Source organism: Suillus subalutaceus (assembly GCF_016647625.1).
Source record: "Suillus subalutaceus strain FC151 chromosome Unknown DFJ58scaffold_91, whole genome shotgun sequence".
In the NCBI taxonomy this organism is placed as follows: Eukaryota; Fungi; Basidiomycota; class Agaricomycetes; order Boletales; family Suillaceae; genus Suillus; species Suillus subalutaceus.
Genome location: NW_024540340.1, coordinates 168,651 through 182,460, shown reverse-complemented (window position 1 = coordinate 182,460; position 13,810 = coordinate 168,651). Strand labels below are relative to the sequence as shown.

At 47.3% G+C, this 13,810-nt stretch overlaps 6 protein-coding genes across 6 annotated transcripts; 2 read left to right on the top strand and 4 right to left on the bottom strand.

Annotated features, from left to right (window-relative positions):
• Positions 1 to 2,247: 2,247 nt before the first annotated feature.
• On the bottom strand, positions 2,248 to 4,801 carry DFJ58DRAFT_799580 (uncharacterized protein). Its single transcript, XM_041390761.1, has 9 exons — positions 4,739 to 4,801; positions 4,152 to 4,677; positions 3,894 to 4,096; positions 3,340 to 3,847; positions 3,000 to 3,281; positions 2,926 to 2,946; positions 2,863 to 2,896; positions 2,712 to 2,812; positions 2,248 to 2,660 (listed from the first exon to the last, which is right to left on the bottom strand). The coding sequence occupies exons 2-9, from the start codon at positions 4,338 to 4,340 to the stop codon at positions 2,460 to 2,462; spliced, it is 1,539 nt and encodes a 512-aa protein (XP_041241381.1). The 5' UTR covers positions 4,341 to 4,677; positions 4,739 to 4,801; the 3' UTR covers positions 2,248 to 2,459.
• An 846-nt stretch (positions 4,802 to 5,647) lies between these two features.
• On the top strand, positions 5,648 to 6,102 carry DFJ58DRAFT_730618 (uncharacterized protein; the record flags this gene model as incomplete). Its single annotated transcript, XM_041385922.1, has 3 exons — positions 5,648 to 5,718; positions 5,769 to 5,846; positions 5,898 to 6,102. The coding sequence occupies 3 exons, from the start codon at positions 5,648 to 5,650 to the stop codon at positions 6,100 to 6,102; spliced, it is 354 nt and encodes a 117-aa protein (XP_041241380.1).
• Positions 5,860 to 6,735, bottom strand: DFJ58DRAFT_500183 (uncharacterized protein). Its single transcript, XM_041380707.1, has 2 exons — positions 6,236 to 6,735; positions 5,860 to 6,181 (listed from the first exon to the last, which is right to left on the bottom strand). Exon 1 carries the CDS (start codon positions 6,601 to 6,603, stop codon positions 6,277 to 6,279), a length of 327 nt encoding a protein of 108 aa, XP_041241379.1. The 5' UTR covers positions 6,604 to 6,735; the 3' UTR covers positions 5,860 to 6,181; positions 6,236 to 6,276.
• A 16-nt stretch (positions 6,736 to 6,751) lies between these two features.
• On the top strand, positions 6,752 to 8,421 carry DFJ58DRAFT_799576 (S-adenosyl-L-methionine-dependent methyltransferase). Its single transcript, XM_041390760.1, has one exon. The coding sequence runs from the start codon at positions 7,093 to 7,095 to the stop codon at positions 8,332 to 8,334; it is 1,242 nt and encodes a 413-aa protein (XP_041241378.1). The 5' UTR covers positions 6,752 to 7,092; the 3' UTR covers positions 8,335 to 8,421.
• A 242-nt stretch (positions 8,422 to 8,663) lies between these two features.
• DFJ58DRAFT_799575 (uncharacterized protein) lies at positions 8,664 to 10,252 on the bottom strand. The gene is made up of 6 exons (XM_041390759.1): positions 9,871 to 10,252; positions 9,775 to 9,809; positions 9,699 to 9,720; positions 9,624 to 9,648; positions 9,101 to 9,572; positions 8,664 to 9,052 (listed from the first exon to the last, which is right to left on the bottom strand). The coding sequence occupies exons 1-6, from the start codon at positions 10,057 to 10,059 to the stop codon at positions 8,890 to 8,892; spliced, it is 906 nt and encodes a 301-aa protein (XP_041241377.1). The 5' UTR covers positions 10,060 to 10,252; the 3' UTR covers positions 8,664 to 8,889.
• A 504-nt stretch (positions 10,253 to 10,756) lies between these two features.
• Positions 10,757 to 11,858, bottom strand: DFJ58DRAFT_730614 (uncharacterized protein; the record flags this gene model as incomplete). Its single annotated transcript, XM_041385921.1, has 4 exons — positions 10,757 to 11,047; positions 11,098 to 11,221; positions 11,272 to 11,669; positions 11,730 to 11,858. 4 exons carry the CDS (start codon positions 11,856 to 11,858, stop codon positions 10,757 to 10,759), a joined length of 942 nt encoding a protein of 313 aa, XP_041241376.1.
• Positions 11,859 to 13,810: the final 1,952 nt, after the last annotated feature.

Genomic DNA, 13,810 nt, shown 5'->3' with positions numbered 1-13,810 from the left:
GTATGGAAAAAGAAGGGAGATGGCCTAACAGACAGAGAGGTTAATGGGACTGTCAAGTTTGGAGGAGGTTCTTTAATGGTATGGGGCTGTATGGGATGGAATGGTGTGGGAATGCTTGCTGAGGTTGAGGGGAAGATGAATGCTGAGCAGTATGTGGACATTTTAAATGACCACTTGCTGCCTAGCTTGGCAGAATCAGGGATTGATGAAGAAGATATCATTTTCCAACAGGATAATGATCCCAAGCACACATCCAGAAGAGCTAGGGAATGGGTTTGAAGAACATAACATCAATGTTCTTGACTGGCCAGCACAGTCTCCTGATGTCAATGTCATTGAACATCTCTGGGGAACACTCAAGAAAAAGCTTCAAGCCTATGAAAACCCCCCTAAAGGAGTATGGGAGCTTTGGGAGAGAGTAGCAGTGGAATGGGGGAAGATCACAGCTGAGGATTGCCAGAAATTAATTGAGAGTATGCCTAGAAGGATAGAGGCAGTAATTAAAGCCAAGGGAGGTCATACAAAATACTAGAATACCTGGTTATTACTGTAAAATACTTGAGTCAAAAAACTGTCCGCATGAGTCACCATTTTGTGAGCCTTGTATCTCCACCATATCTCCACCGATTCCCACGGTGTAGGGCTCAAATGAAAGCCCTGAAGCCATACTACAATGTGGTATAAGCATGTTTTTGAGGCATTTGTTTGTTCTCACACAATATTATAGATAGTGAAAAATGCCAAAACATACGGACGGTTTTTTGAGCCACTGTATGCCTTTCCCTTGAAGATCACTGCGGGTGCGATTGTACTCCCATCTGCGCAGATTGTGACCAAAACGGTAATATTTTCACGACTGCCATTTCGCTGCTGATACTGGACTTGTTTTCCAGCTTCAACCGAGAGCTCGTTCTTGTGAGTTTCCTCCCTCCTGGTTGAATTCCAGTCTCATCAACACCCCAAATACACTCCGGTGCCATGGGTTCACCATTGTCACCACTCTCCAGGACATCCTTCAACATTTCGAACCATGCATTGTTAGTTGTTGGGTTCACAGCACGGCCACGAGCACCATCAAGTGAATGTGCTTGGTAAGCTCGTAGATGCTCGGAGTGCTTCTCAACAAAACGCTGAGTCCAGTTTTTCCCACTCCAGACTCCGGGAAGGCATCTTTAAGTCGAGCTCGACAGATTTCATCAACATGTTCCTTGAGACGCTTGTGGCTAAGCGGAAAGCCACGTCTAGCCATTTCAACATGTATTCAAGAACTTTGTCTGTTTCCTGTGGGTGTGAGCCAGCTTTTCGTGGAGCTATTGAATTCACTAAGCCAAACTCCTCCCTTGGCGAGATTTGCCAGAGTATTATGATTTAAACTGATTAATTGGTCCCATTTATTTGAGGTATGCCTTCTGAACATCCATACACACTTTACGAAGGCCTTGTTTCTTCTCCGAGCTCGGTTTTGCAAGTTCAGCTTGGTACTTAGCCACAGCACGAGCCATGACTTTCTCTTTCTCCTTACGTGAGACCTGTGCCTTCTTCGTCAACAATTTTGGCCTCCCAACCATGTTGAAAGACTATATGGGTAGTTAGAAGGTATATGTTGAATACTGGCAGTGAATGAGGGATGTTGAGCAAGACTGAGTCAAACCGGCACCTCGTGTCCAAGCTTAGTCTGGGTAACAAACTCATACCATCACTCGTGGATCACAACATGTAGTAGCACTAATGAAACTTTGACTAAAATCATCTCCACTACTTCCATACATTTGTAATGCTTGCAGATGAAGTGGAAGGGGTGAAACTGGGTGCTTTTTGATGCTCGTGAAATTCCAACATATTGCTCTGGAGTGATGTTTTGCAGATTCCGATGATTTTCTAAATTTAAGAACTATATTTTTGGTACCATTACATAGCAGGACATATTCTGAACATTATGATATAGGATTTGAAAGGAGTCGATGAAGAACTCGTCGAGGAAATTAAATTGTACAGTGGAGTGGTGGTGTACAAAGGACCGTGGGATCACTGTACTAACAAATAATTCAAAGGACTAGAACAAACATTGATCGGACTTTCAAATAAGTCACGGCAAATCGGCAAATCGAACCGTAACCTATCGTCCACCATACCTTGAGGCTTCGAGTTCGGTGAGACATCGTCCAGAACCCAGCGTATCCCCAAGGTGTCAAGTTAGGAGTTCAATTAACATTCGCACCTAGAGGTTAATTCGTAATTTAGTGGTATGGCAAATGATAAGCCCGACGAGTAAGTATAGTACCACATGGTCCTAGCTATCAACATGGTTCAATCATTAATCGAGGATAACCTGCAGCCAATTGCTGGGAGTAAGGAGATGAGAGAGTCAATAAAGCATTGTCAAAAGTAATGATCGTAAGCCTATGTCCAATGAGTATCATACAGTGTCAGCGTTTGAAAGTTCAACGTTCTCAAGTATCTCAGACATTAACCAGAACCCATCCCGTGGCAGCGCCAAACGCGCCCACAGCTAAAGCGCACATCATGCCAACGAGACTGCCACTCCACAGCTTAACGGGGTTGGCGCTATTAAAGTTGATATACGTGGGCGTCGGCGTACCGCCAGAACCCTCAAATCCATCTCCCCCAGTTCCACCACCAGTTAAGTTGGCGCCGTTGGGCTAAAAAAAAGATAGTCAAGGCGAACTGCATAGCTTGAGGCTGTGACTTACTCCAATAGGTCTCGAGTTATCCGTGAATGCGCATGCCGAGGACTGACACAGGCACGACCCAGCAATGGGATCCCAGAAAGGTGTTGAGCAGTTGGCAGGCACTACGGAACATCTTCAGCGGAGGGTAGTAGAGAACAGTAAAATTAGTTACATCTGTATCTCATCTGTTGGCCCGCTGGGACTTGCTGCGGCGGGTTCGGGTTGAAGGTGACACCTCTACTTGCGGGCAACCATACTAATTCGCCGATTAAGTCTAAATAAGCACCATGCTAGGCACAGACAACTTACGCAAGTGAAGAAAGGGAAGTCGGGGAAGTCACACTCCTCCAGGAGACCAGCTTCGTTCTGAGGAATACCATTGCAGATTTGCAGGGACGGGTCAACTTGGGGAGTCGGGCACTTCAAAGGTTCAAAGGAATCGAGTTCTGAGACGGGTACAGGGTTCCGGACCCAAGCAAGAAGCTGCTCGTTCGAAACAATCCAGACATCCTGCTGCATCTGAGCCCAATCCAGATATTCATTTATCATCTGGATCGTGCTGTTTGGGGGGTCAACACCGGGATACGTGGTCTACATATAAGTACGACATTAGTCAATATTGAGATACTATTGAACGGAAATAACTTGCCGAAAGATGAATGGGATGAGTGTAGAGACCAATCGGTTGCCTATTACCAGTGTAATGAGCTGTGAATGTATTTTGCATATACTCAAATGTGGCAGTGTCATTAACGGAACTGGCCCCGTTGGCAGTATCCAGCCAGGGGTCCATCAGGTGCGGCCCGTCAACCCCGAGGTTGTCAAAGAATGCATACATCGGAATCTCCCAAAGACCAGGAATTTTAGGCTGGCCCTTACATATACCCTCGACAGTCAGACAGTCATTTGCAAGACCATTGTCAAGTGTGTAAGGCCAGTACGCATCGGTACCTGGGTCTGTGACAGGAATTGAGGAGGCGGAGGAAGAATCATAAGTGAAATCAACGTCCGCAAGGAGCTGCAAAGTCTGAGCAGTATAGTTCAAGTAAGGAGCACGAAAACCTTGAATGGCATCGAGCGGGATACCAGCAAGTGCATTGAGAGCAATAATGTTTCCGTTGATCTCATCCGCTGGAGGTGAACCAACATGCGTCATCCTAAAACCAATGATCAAACGCACCAAGACTATAATGATGTACATACGTATGATCAGCAATCTCGTTTCCAGCAACGTACCAGTCGGTGACAAGCGTATAGTTGGTATAGTTAAGAGACGTGAAGTAGGTCATCTTGATAGGGCAACCGTTCGGATTCTTCCGTTGAGCAAGGAACTGATTGACAGAGTCGATAGTATAGGACTGAACGGCATCGTCGGCAGTGAAGACGACGAATTGCGGTACGTCCGACTGGAAACCCACCCGTCAGAAGTGACACATGGCAAAAAATAGGTCAACAACATACGGGAGAAAGACCACCCGGGGGACTCGTGCTAGCACAATTGCAATTGGGTAACTGACATTGGCTAGGGTCGCACGAGTACCCAGCAGCAGATGAACTGCTGGTTGGACCAGATATGGAGCCGTCTTGAGCAGTCACCACTGGCACCTGCAGAGCTATACCAAGCACCGACAGCAGCGCAAAAATCCGCATCTCTCCAAACAAAAAGAGATTGACCAGCAGTGGTGATCAACGAATGGAAAGAGAAACGAGCGAAAATGCAAGGAAGCGTGCTAGTGGCAAAGAAACATATATAAATTTCGGCGGAGAGGCGAAAAAGAATTCAATTAGATGACAAATATTTCGTTAACGCTACCTCATTGCCTTTTACCGTTCGTACTCGTGCGATGCGAAGACCGGCGACGTAAAGGACTCGGAGTGCCCGTACTTACTGTTGCACTTGCAGATCATCATCGACGTTTGACATGAAGAAATAATGATCCGTTCCCGAGGTGTTTGTATTTGCGACAAAGCTTATTATAGCAAAACACTTGGCACGGGGATAGTGACGACTTAATTCACCTCCCGCGAAAGCCATACATATCACTCACCGTCACTCACTGCGCCGCTGCAATTTTTAGAAAAAGGTAAGGCTGGGATTCGGCTGAAATGTGCCATTCGAAATTTTACACTGCATACTAGCTGCACATGCCCGAGCAGGTTGTCCGATTCTCCTCAGGCGGCCTATTAATAGGCCACAGTCGCTGAGTTATTATGTAAGGACTAACTTTCCAAAACGGTCAAACATCACGTGACGCGTGTCCTCAAAATGATTTTGCAAAATTTTGTTGTCTTTCAAACGCACTCAAGTCAAATTGCAGACCAGGCTTATATGATCACGCTGGTCTGCGCCAAAGTAGGGCGGACACGAACGCTTGCACGTCTTAGTGCTTTTGCTTTTTTCTCCTGCTTTCTCTAGGAGTTGAAAGCAGGCCGGTGGTTCATACAAACATCTCTTCCTAGTAACCACGTCGTTAGCAGTGTATGTATCTAACTGGATAATGACATCGATGACTGCGGAACTGTTGTGCTCACCGATCTCCCTGTAATCTAAGATACCATCGGTGGATTACTTTGCCAGACTTTCGGGTACGATCATGGCGACTTTCCATCAACAGTAAGTTGAACACTCCAATAACACACTCAAGTTACCTGTAGCATGCCAGCAATTTCCTTGGATAAGCAGGCTGATGTCAGGAGTCGTTGGCAAGTGCGAGCATAACTTTTTAGTCTTGATCGATATCATTAATGATTTGTTTGCAGACCGGAGTCAACTGGTCGGTGGCTAAACGTTACAAAAGTCCTTGACGTCATGATGGTGTCCGTCTGAACCCTCCCGAATTATCCGAAACTTTGACGTCACGCTGGTTGGAGAGTATAAAGCAAGCAAACATACTTTTGCCAACTTAACAATATCTTCCATCACCAAATTTTGACAGAACGTTAACCGCACAATCGAAATGTCAGCACGTTCAGGAGCTATGATGTCCAACGTCGGGAATCCTCAGGTGTACGAAGCGAATGAGCAAAGGTAGATACAGAACCACCAAGCGCATTCATCATGTCTGATAGGTTCAGTAGAACGTCAAAACAAACAGACAAGAACCCGAGAAAGTACGATGAGGGACAGGAGCACGCACATCAGGATATTGATTCCAAGTATGATCTTAGTCTTCAGGCACCGCTCCGAAATTTACAACTGACAAACAGAGACGGACGGAGCATAGGCAATAGACTCGCTGCTGCCATCAAGCACTCACGTAGCGAAGAATCAACGAATCCCTTCGAGGATCCTAACGTCAATCCTCTTGGACCAGCCACTTCTCATGGGAATGAACCGTCGAAAGGGGCCAAGGTAGATGCAGAACTCAAAGCCGAGGAAGAGGAATTATTGAGGCGGAAGGGGAAGGCGTAATTGTTTCTGTGACGACTATGTTTAAAACTCATTCCACTGGGCGTGCTGCACTATGCGCAATTGTACGCTAGATTCAGGACTGGAATCTGCAGTTTGAGAATAGATAAATCGCTGCAGACGAAATTGAAAATACCTTCGTTCACTGAGGACCACATGTACGATCCCTGTCTAATGTCATTCCTCTGTGTTCTCTTCTTCCTCTGCTTCATCGTCGGCTTCAGCTTTCACAGACTTTTCTTTTCCAAGTTCTGCATTTCCTACTGCATCCCTCCAAGCAGTCAACTCTTCTCCGAGTTTTGTGCGAGCTTCTGCAATCGATGCTCGCAGAGATGCATAATATCTCTTCAGCTCCGAGTCAGCGTCCTCCTTCGACTCCAAGTCAGGCAGAGATGTGATAGAAAACCTATGCGTCGTCTCCTGCGAGAGGGACGGAGGAATCACCGTAGATGGCGGCGGAACAATTTTGTAAGTTACCGTGAGTTCCCTGGACTGAACATCCATCTGAACTGATTATATGGCTAGTTGTAAGTAGGTCCTAGGGTGCGTCGACCAATCGACGACTCAACCCAATTGTTATCTTAAGATCTTATCTTATCTCTGATGATCATAAAAACATTTCAAAACAACGTTCTAAAGTTGTTCTCTTTCTCCCAACTTGACGTCTTTCACGAATCACCATGCTGTCCCCAATGCTTCCCCTTGTTCAATAGCAACGCAGGCTCCAGCTTACAAAGAGCCTGCGTTGTGTTTAGAGACTAACATCGTTTTTTTTCAACGAACATAGACATATAGAAATTTTTCGCTATCGGGACCATCTTCTCTGGGATCATAGGGCGACTCGAATATAGATCTCACTGTGCACATAGACTCGGTGTACCAATACCCCTACTAGACTGTCTATCAAGGTTTCGTTAATCGGGCGACATCATTATAATCAACATCGTATCCAACTTATACCATATATCCTATCCAGACGAACCGGAACAAATCATGACCTGCTTCCGTGCTCCGACTTCCTTTCTTCCACCACTCTCTATACTTTCCACCCACACCACCGCCTCCATGCAAGATGCTTTGCAAGACTTGAAAGATCTTTATTTCCCCGCCGCAGCGCCTCCTCCGAAGAGGACGGGGTCAATAAATGCTGTACCTGCACTGAAGCAGGACATATCTGATACGGTACACGTACCTCGCCCAAAGCGGACGGGACGTTTGAATCATAGCGATGGCGTCCCGGATTCCGGTTATGCCTCCGAAGAAGACGAGGCAGAAATGGAAGAAGATTTAGAAAGCGAAGCTGAAGGCTTGGACCCCGACGTCCTGCGTTCCGACGAGCTCGAACGAAATTTTGCTATCAGATGGCTTACAGGCCTCATAAAGCGATCCGATATATGGGTATATGCACTCGATAGCGCTCCAGAACAGGAAGAGCACATACGTCTAGCTGTTATAGAAGAAGCGAGCAAGCTTCTTGCACGTTTTTCCTGCGACGATGAGCAGCAAGAGGATGCTCTCACGCGACAATTTATGTTTCCTTTTGGTGCCGGTGGCAAGCCTATCACCATCGAGCTGAATGATGCTCCGCTTACGGTCACTGATCATACTTCCGTTGGTCTGCAAAGTTGGGCAAGCGCTATCATTTTCGCTGAACGCATTTGTGCGAATCCTGCTCGATATATGAGCATCTCACAAGGGGCTGCCCCCTTGCGCATTCTTGAGCTAGGTGCAGGCACGGGACTTCTCAGTATCGCTACCGCACGACTTCTAGATCGCATGGGAGTTGATGCCACAATTATGGCGACAGACTATCACTCTGCAGTCCTCCATAACTTGCTGCAGAATGTGAAGACAAATAATGTCTCCGTTCAAATCGAGTCACTGGACTGGTCCAGGCCACCTCCACTCGAGCCCTACGATGTTATCCTTGGTGCAGACGTGGTGTATCACCCTGAGCATGCCAAGTGGATCAAAGATTGCGTGGAGAAAGCGTTGAAGAAGGGAGGGGTGTTTTGGTTGATTATTGCGATGCGTTCGTCGGGGAGGCACGAAGGCTTGTGGGAAACTGTGGATGATGTGTTTCCAGACGGGGGGTGTGAAGGATGTGGTGGGGAGATGAAGCTGGCGGTGTTGCAGAAGGAGGATGTGGGGCGTCGCGAGGGAATTGGTCGTGCAGATGAGGTTGGGTACAGGTTATTTGAGATACGTTGGCTCCCCTGTCGCTATTGCTGTTAACATTACAGGGCGGAACATCTATAGGCACATACCACTAAGTACTAACTACAATTTTTTCCACATACTATCTAACACTGATTCGCCGAACGACGATGCCATATTGCATGCAGAAGAACGCTGAGGACGAGTCTCGGTCTGAGGGAAAATCTGCGCGGACTCCGCCACCAAGTCTGGTCGCACGATCGGCACGGGTGGTGGAGTATATGTAAAGTCGCCAGCGCCACCCCACCACCTGCTGCCCGCCGCAGCGCAGCTGTCACACACTGAGGACATCCGACCGCAAACGCGAAAAAACGTCTACATCTGAGACTGATAATACAGTAAAGGCTCAAATGTTAGATGCAGATGAAAGGGCGTGGGACAGCCCCCGCTCAAGCAAGAATTCGAGGGCCTTAAGGCAATAGTGCTAGCTATAATTTCTTCAAGGAGAGCAGTACAGCGTAGATGAGCAGCTTGTCAATCATATTCCCATTTTGTAATCCCCATGTATAACCACGCATAGCAACCCATTGTAAAATACTCACCAGTCCATGAAACAACGGACGAGCGTCGTGACTAACCGAATCTCTGCTTTGCCAACTGTTGGAACATGTCCATCGTAGCCTTGTCCTTCTCTCGCAAGGCTACAGCACGTTCACGTACACCAGCGGTTTTGTCTTCTCTCCCTGCAGCACGCTTCTCCTCGAATCGTTTCCGTGCTGCATCTCGCCGAGCAATGCTATCATGGTGTCAATATTAAAAGGAAAACAAGGGGAACAAGACATACTGGTCCCTGAAACTATCCCCACCACCAAGGAGGGTCGACTCGTCGGCTTCAAAGCCGTCATCACCTTTCTCCCTAAATGCACGATCGGTCTCTCTCCGAGCGCGCTTCTTCTCCAGCATACCCTCCTTACCGATCTCTTTCGGCCCTACCATATCATCAATGCGCTCCTTCGCCTCTGCGCGATCTCGTTTACGCTTCACGCTATGTTCCGCTGCTTGATATTCTGATGCAGCTTCCCGGGCGAGAACCCGATCTGACGCTGAAGGGAGAGTTGGGCCGTGTACACGGCTCCGACTTCCACCGGTATTGGATGAACTAGTAGCACGCCGGTACGTAGCGGAATCAACCTCTTCTCGAACAGCTTTCAGGGTTCCTGCATCCACACTTGAGCCCTTGGATGCGAAGGACCATTTGTAAGCTGTTTGGTTTGCTGCTGATGATATATGGGAGTTGGCCTCAGAGTATAGGGACTCTGGACGTCGGTTAGGATCCATCAGAATCGGTCGTACTGAAAAAGACTCACTCGGTAGTTTCCCTCTGTTCCATGCCTTGTATCCTATGCTCAGCACACATTCGTATAGCTCATGCATTTTCTTACCTTTACAAACTTTCGGAAGTAGCTGACATTCCTCTTGAGCAACCTTGCAAGAAAAAATATTGATAATGACACTCACCTCCTGGCTTTCTCACTCGAGAGCTCGTCAAAGTACTACCAGATAGACACCTCGGCATTATTTCCTCGATTCAGGAAAGCGTAGCGCAGGACACACCTTGTGTTTCTCCTCCTTTAGCCATATTCTAAACTCTGTGTTTTTCAAAAAGTAGTCCGAATCTGATATGGGCGAGACGCCTTGTGGAAGGTCATTGCCACTTTCTGGGGTAGGCGAACGTTCTCTTCTGTCTCTGGAGCGCGAACGGTCACGACGGGGACGGCGCTCGTCATCTCTATGAGAGGGCATGTCTGTGCTGTGTCGTTATTTGTTCTCCTGAAAGTTGCACGCAGCGTGGTGTCGAGTGACTAAGGTGACCACTGACCACAGTGATTATCGCACAGTGCTGTCAATCCCTTCTCTGCATGCAACGTTGCCAGCAGATTTATAGCAGATATAGAAATCCACAGATAGGTCGATCTAGAGTTGGTTACTGATACTAGTAAGAGTGTAAAAGGGCTACTTACGGTCGCTTGAATGGGACATGGAGGGGGGTCGATTAACCACCCTGTTGGCATGAGAGAGAATTTATATATTCCGTTGGCACTAGAGCTACTAGAGAACGTAGCGGCGCTCAGTGCCAGTCCCCAACTCCAGTAGAAGTTCTCGGAGGACATAAAAGCTGAACATGCAGCACCATCTGCGTGCAATGTACTGAGCGTATGTGTAATATCGCTTAGGACATCCATGATTACTGGGGCCCGTCTATTGAAAATTCTATAAACATCATGCAAATCATACATATGTATCATCATCATTAACGCACAGTTGACAATGTACACCATGATCTGAAAGCAGATTCGGTTGAGACGCAAGTACCAAATTTCGGGGAATCTTTCAACCCTGAGACGTAACGACAATATTAATGGTCTAGACAGCGCACATAATAAATTAATGAAATGAATGTTGATCGCCAGTGAAGGCTTTTAAGATATAGAGCAGTGGTCTAGAGTAAGTCCAAAGCGAACATGACTGCGTACATAGCAATGAATATCGACTGTGAGTGAAGACTAAGACGGAAGTAAACTTTCGGAGAATCTTTCCCTAGAATCCAAACAAGAGCAATTGCGAAGCAGGAACCCCCTACAATGAACGGATTGCGGAGGAAGGCAATCATAACGGCTGCTTGAACGACGGTCAAGACTATCCGAGTCTTAAGGGGAGACTCTAGAAGGACGGGTATGGTCGGGACTCCAGTCTTCTCGTCCTCATCATAGTCACGCACGTCTGTCATAACCTTTGGAAGACCTTGAGTTGGGAGTACATTCGCAATGGAAATTGTCTTACACAATGACAGGTGCGATTTACCGTCGACCAAATGATAGTCTCAATGATCGTCCACGGAGGCGCGTTATTGGCCGACTGCCATGATAACTGCAGTGCTGAGTGGACGACGAGGAATGTCCCGCAACTGTCTTCAAGTCAAAAAACCATAAACCGTCAGGATGTGACAGCACATACCCTCGAATGATACCGTCAAATATAGCCTTCATACCAGGGACTCGTTTGATTATGAATGGTTCGTTGGACATGGATGAATCATATTCCACTTGTTCTTGATCATGTTTTGCGCGTATGAATTTCTTCAGTACTGCGCCGATCCGCTGGAGATCAAGCGGCGTCGCCCACAGAAAAGCGGGAGCAGCAAAAACCGCGGTGACGACCGTCGTTTCTGGTGGACTACGACATAAAGCTATCACAAGCAGAAACGCATTCAACGCCAGAAAAATACGGGCAAGGTGGAAGAGGGGGGTAAAGCGCTTCATGACAGCCGCACCCCGAGCACCGATGACAACTTCTTGATCCTTCAGGTGGTCAACACCGACAGCAATAATGTCACATGTCACGCATATAGTGATCTTTTACACTGTGTAATCAGAAAGACTGCAAGGCCTATAATCCACAAGCAGAGGGCTTACCGGCCTCCAGTCAAGCTGTCCAGCGATCTCATAGGATAGGAGGGATGAGAGCACGACACTGGTAATCGCCACGATGATGGGTTGGAGGATCACAGAGCCAACGAAGGATGAAACTGTGGGCGTAGCCATCTCGTTGAAGGTAGGTTCTCCGAGTCCGCAAGCCTGATAAAAGGGTATAAAATAGAGTCGTACTAGTAGCCTTGTAGGTGACCTTTTATTATTCCCAAGAGCTTCGGTTCCAAATCGGAGAACAACTTAGGCTAGTGCCACTCGGCAAAGGTCATTCCGGATATTACTATTGCCATCGAGGATAGTAAATTTGTGGGTCTAATTCATGCACCACCTGATCCGGCTTCGTTGTTGTATGGTGAGCAGTGAGCACGCGCCTCCGGCTCGGCTCGTTCCTCGGCCAGCTGATATGAAATCCGGTCTATCGACATATGAAATTTAAAGCACCTGTCAAGTTTTCAGCGGACGATGTGACCTTCTAGAAAAAATCAGCACAGCTTTACACAGTGATGGGTCCCACTAATAATGTTTATTGGCTCGGGCCGGTGCGTACCGGTAATGTTTGAGAGATGTACGGCATCTCGTGGCTGCACTGTCGCTCATCGTCGTACACTGGCAATTGCACGCATTTCCCATTCTACAACCAGCCAGTCAGCTTCGTACCTAGTAGGTTTACCGTGGCAAAAGAAATATTTATTCATCTGAAATGCAGCGCCAAGCTCACAATTAATCGTCAAAGCCCTCGTAGCACTGTTATCCATCCTGAGCGCTGACAGACACGGCCAAGGCAACGAAAATAGCGATCAATGCCATGGTGGATATGAAAGTCAGAGTTATGAATGGTTATACTAAGTTTGCAGTCTGGGTATTTATAACTTATGCTTTCCTTCTTGCGCTGTCCATCATAACAGGTTAGCGTGTCATGCTTTACCTAACGGAATATGACATAACTCCCTGGTCGGCAAAAGAAAAGAATATCACTTCCTGCAAGTACGATAGTCGATTCGACGTCCATTTCTAGCCACGCATAGATGGACCTATAGAATAGCTCAACATACAAGGATCCCTCTAGTGCGCAGTGTGTAGAAGCCGAGTTTGAACCGCTGTCAAGTTTGCGGTTCAGAACCGAACTGCGGGTGCAGTACGTGACTATAAGTAATAGCTCCCGATGATCTGATGGCAGACTATAAATATTCATATCCACTTCCATGAACGGTGCACATACTTGTGATTTGTGGTTCACTTAGAATGAGGCAAATCCTCCTATAGGTATAGCCCTGCGCTATGTTGCTGTATTGGACTGTCTGCCATATATCTCACATGATGCAAGAGGGAGTCGACGCGTGCGCCCAACTTTCAGAGTCCCGGACCAATGAAATAATCATGCCGTCGTGATAGTAACTAGGAGGGACCCGAGTTCGCCAACATTGAAGGACCGAAAAGTTCAAGCAGGGAACAGGCATGTCAGAATTGCCGATCTTTTTCATCGCTGCCTGCGGCTTCATTCGAGTGGATGTAGTGGGTAGCCGTGAAAAAGATCATCTCAAGACAATCATCCCTAATACACTTCGGATATTGGGCTTCTGAAGCAGCAAAGCAGTGGATGGAGAGCTTCCTTGAAGACTTCAAGAAAGCTGTCGCAAGAACATGGTTTGTTGGATCTGAGTGCAGCCACCGAAGTTCGACACCATACGCGAGGTGTGCCAGCCCACTTAATAAAAATTCCAAGTTTGAGTGTGCTTCTGGTCGATTATATATTTGACTGCCTGAGGTCGAACGCCGCTCTAATAGTTATTCGCGTTTAGCAGTGAGCACTAGATTACAGCCTGCAATCACCCCTTCGACTTTTCGACTTTTCGACCTGAAACTTCCGCTCCTTTACCCTACTAGTACTTATCCTGGGATGGCCCTCCATCTTCTTCAACACGACACCTGTCTTCAAGTCCCATGGACGAAGTGCCCTGTCGTCCGAGCCGGTGATCATCCGGCGTTTATTGGGGAAAACTGCAACCGCCCTTACGCGTCCTTCATGGTCTTTAAACTCTTGCAGCCTGCAGGGGCGTGGTGATTGG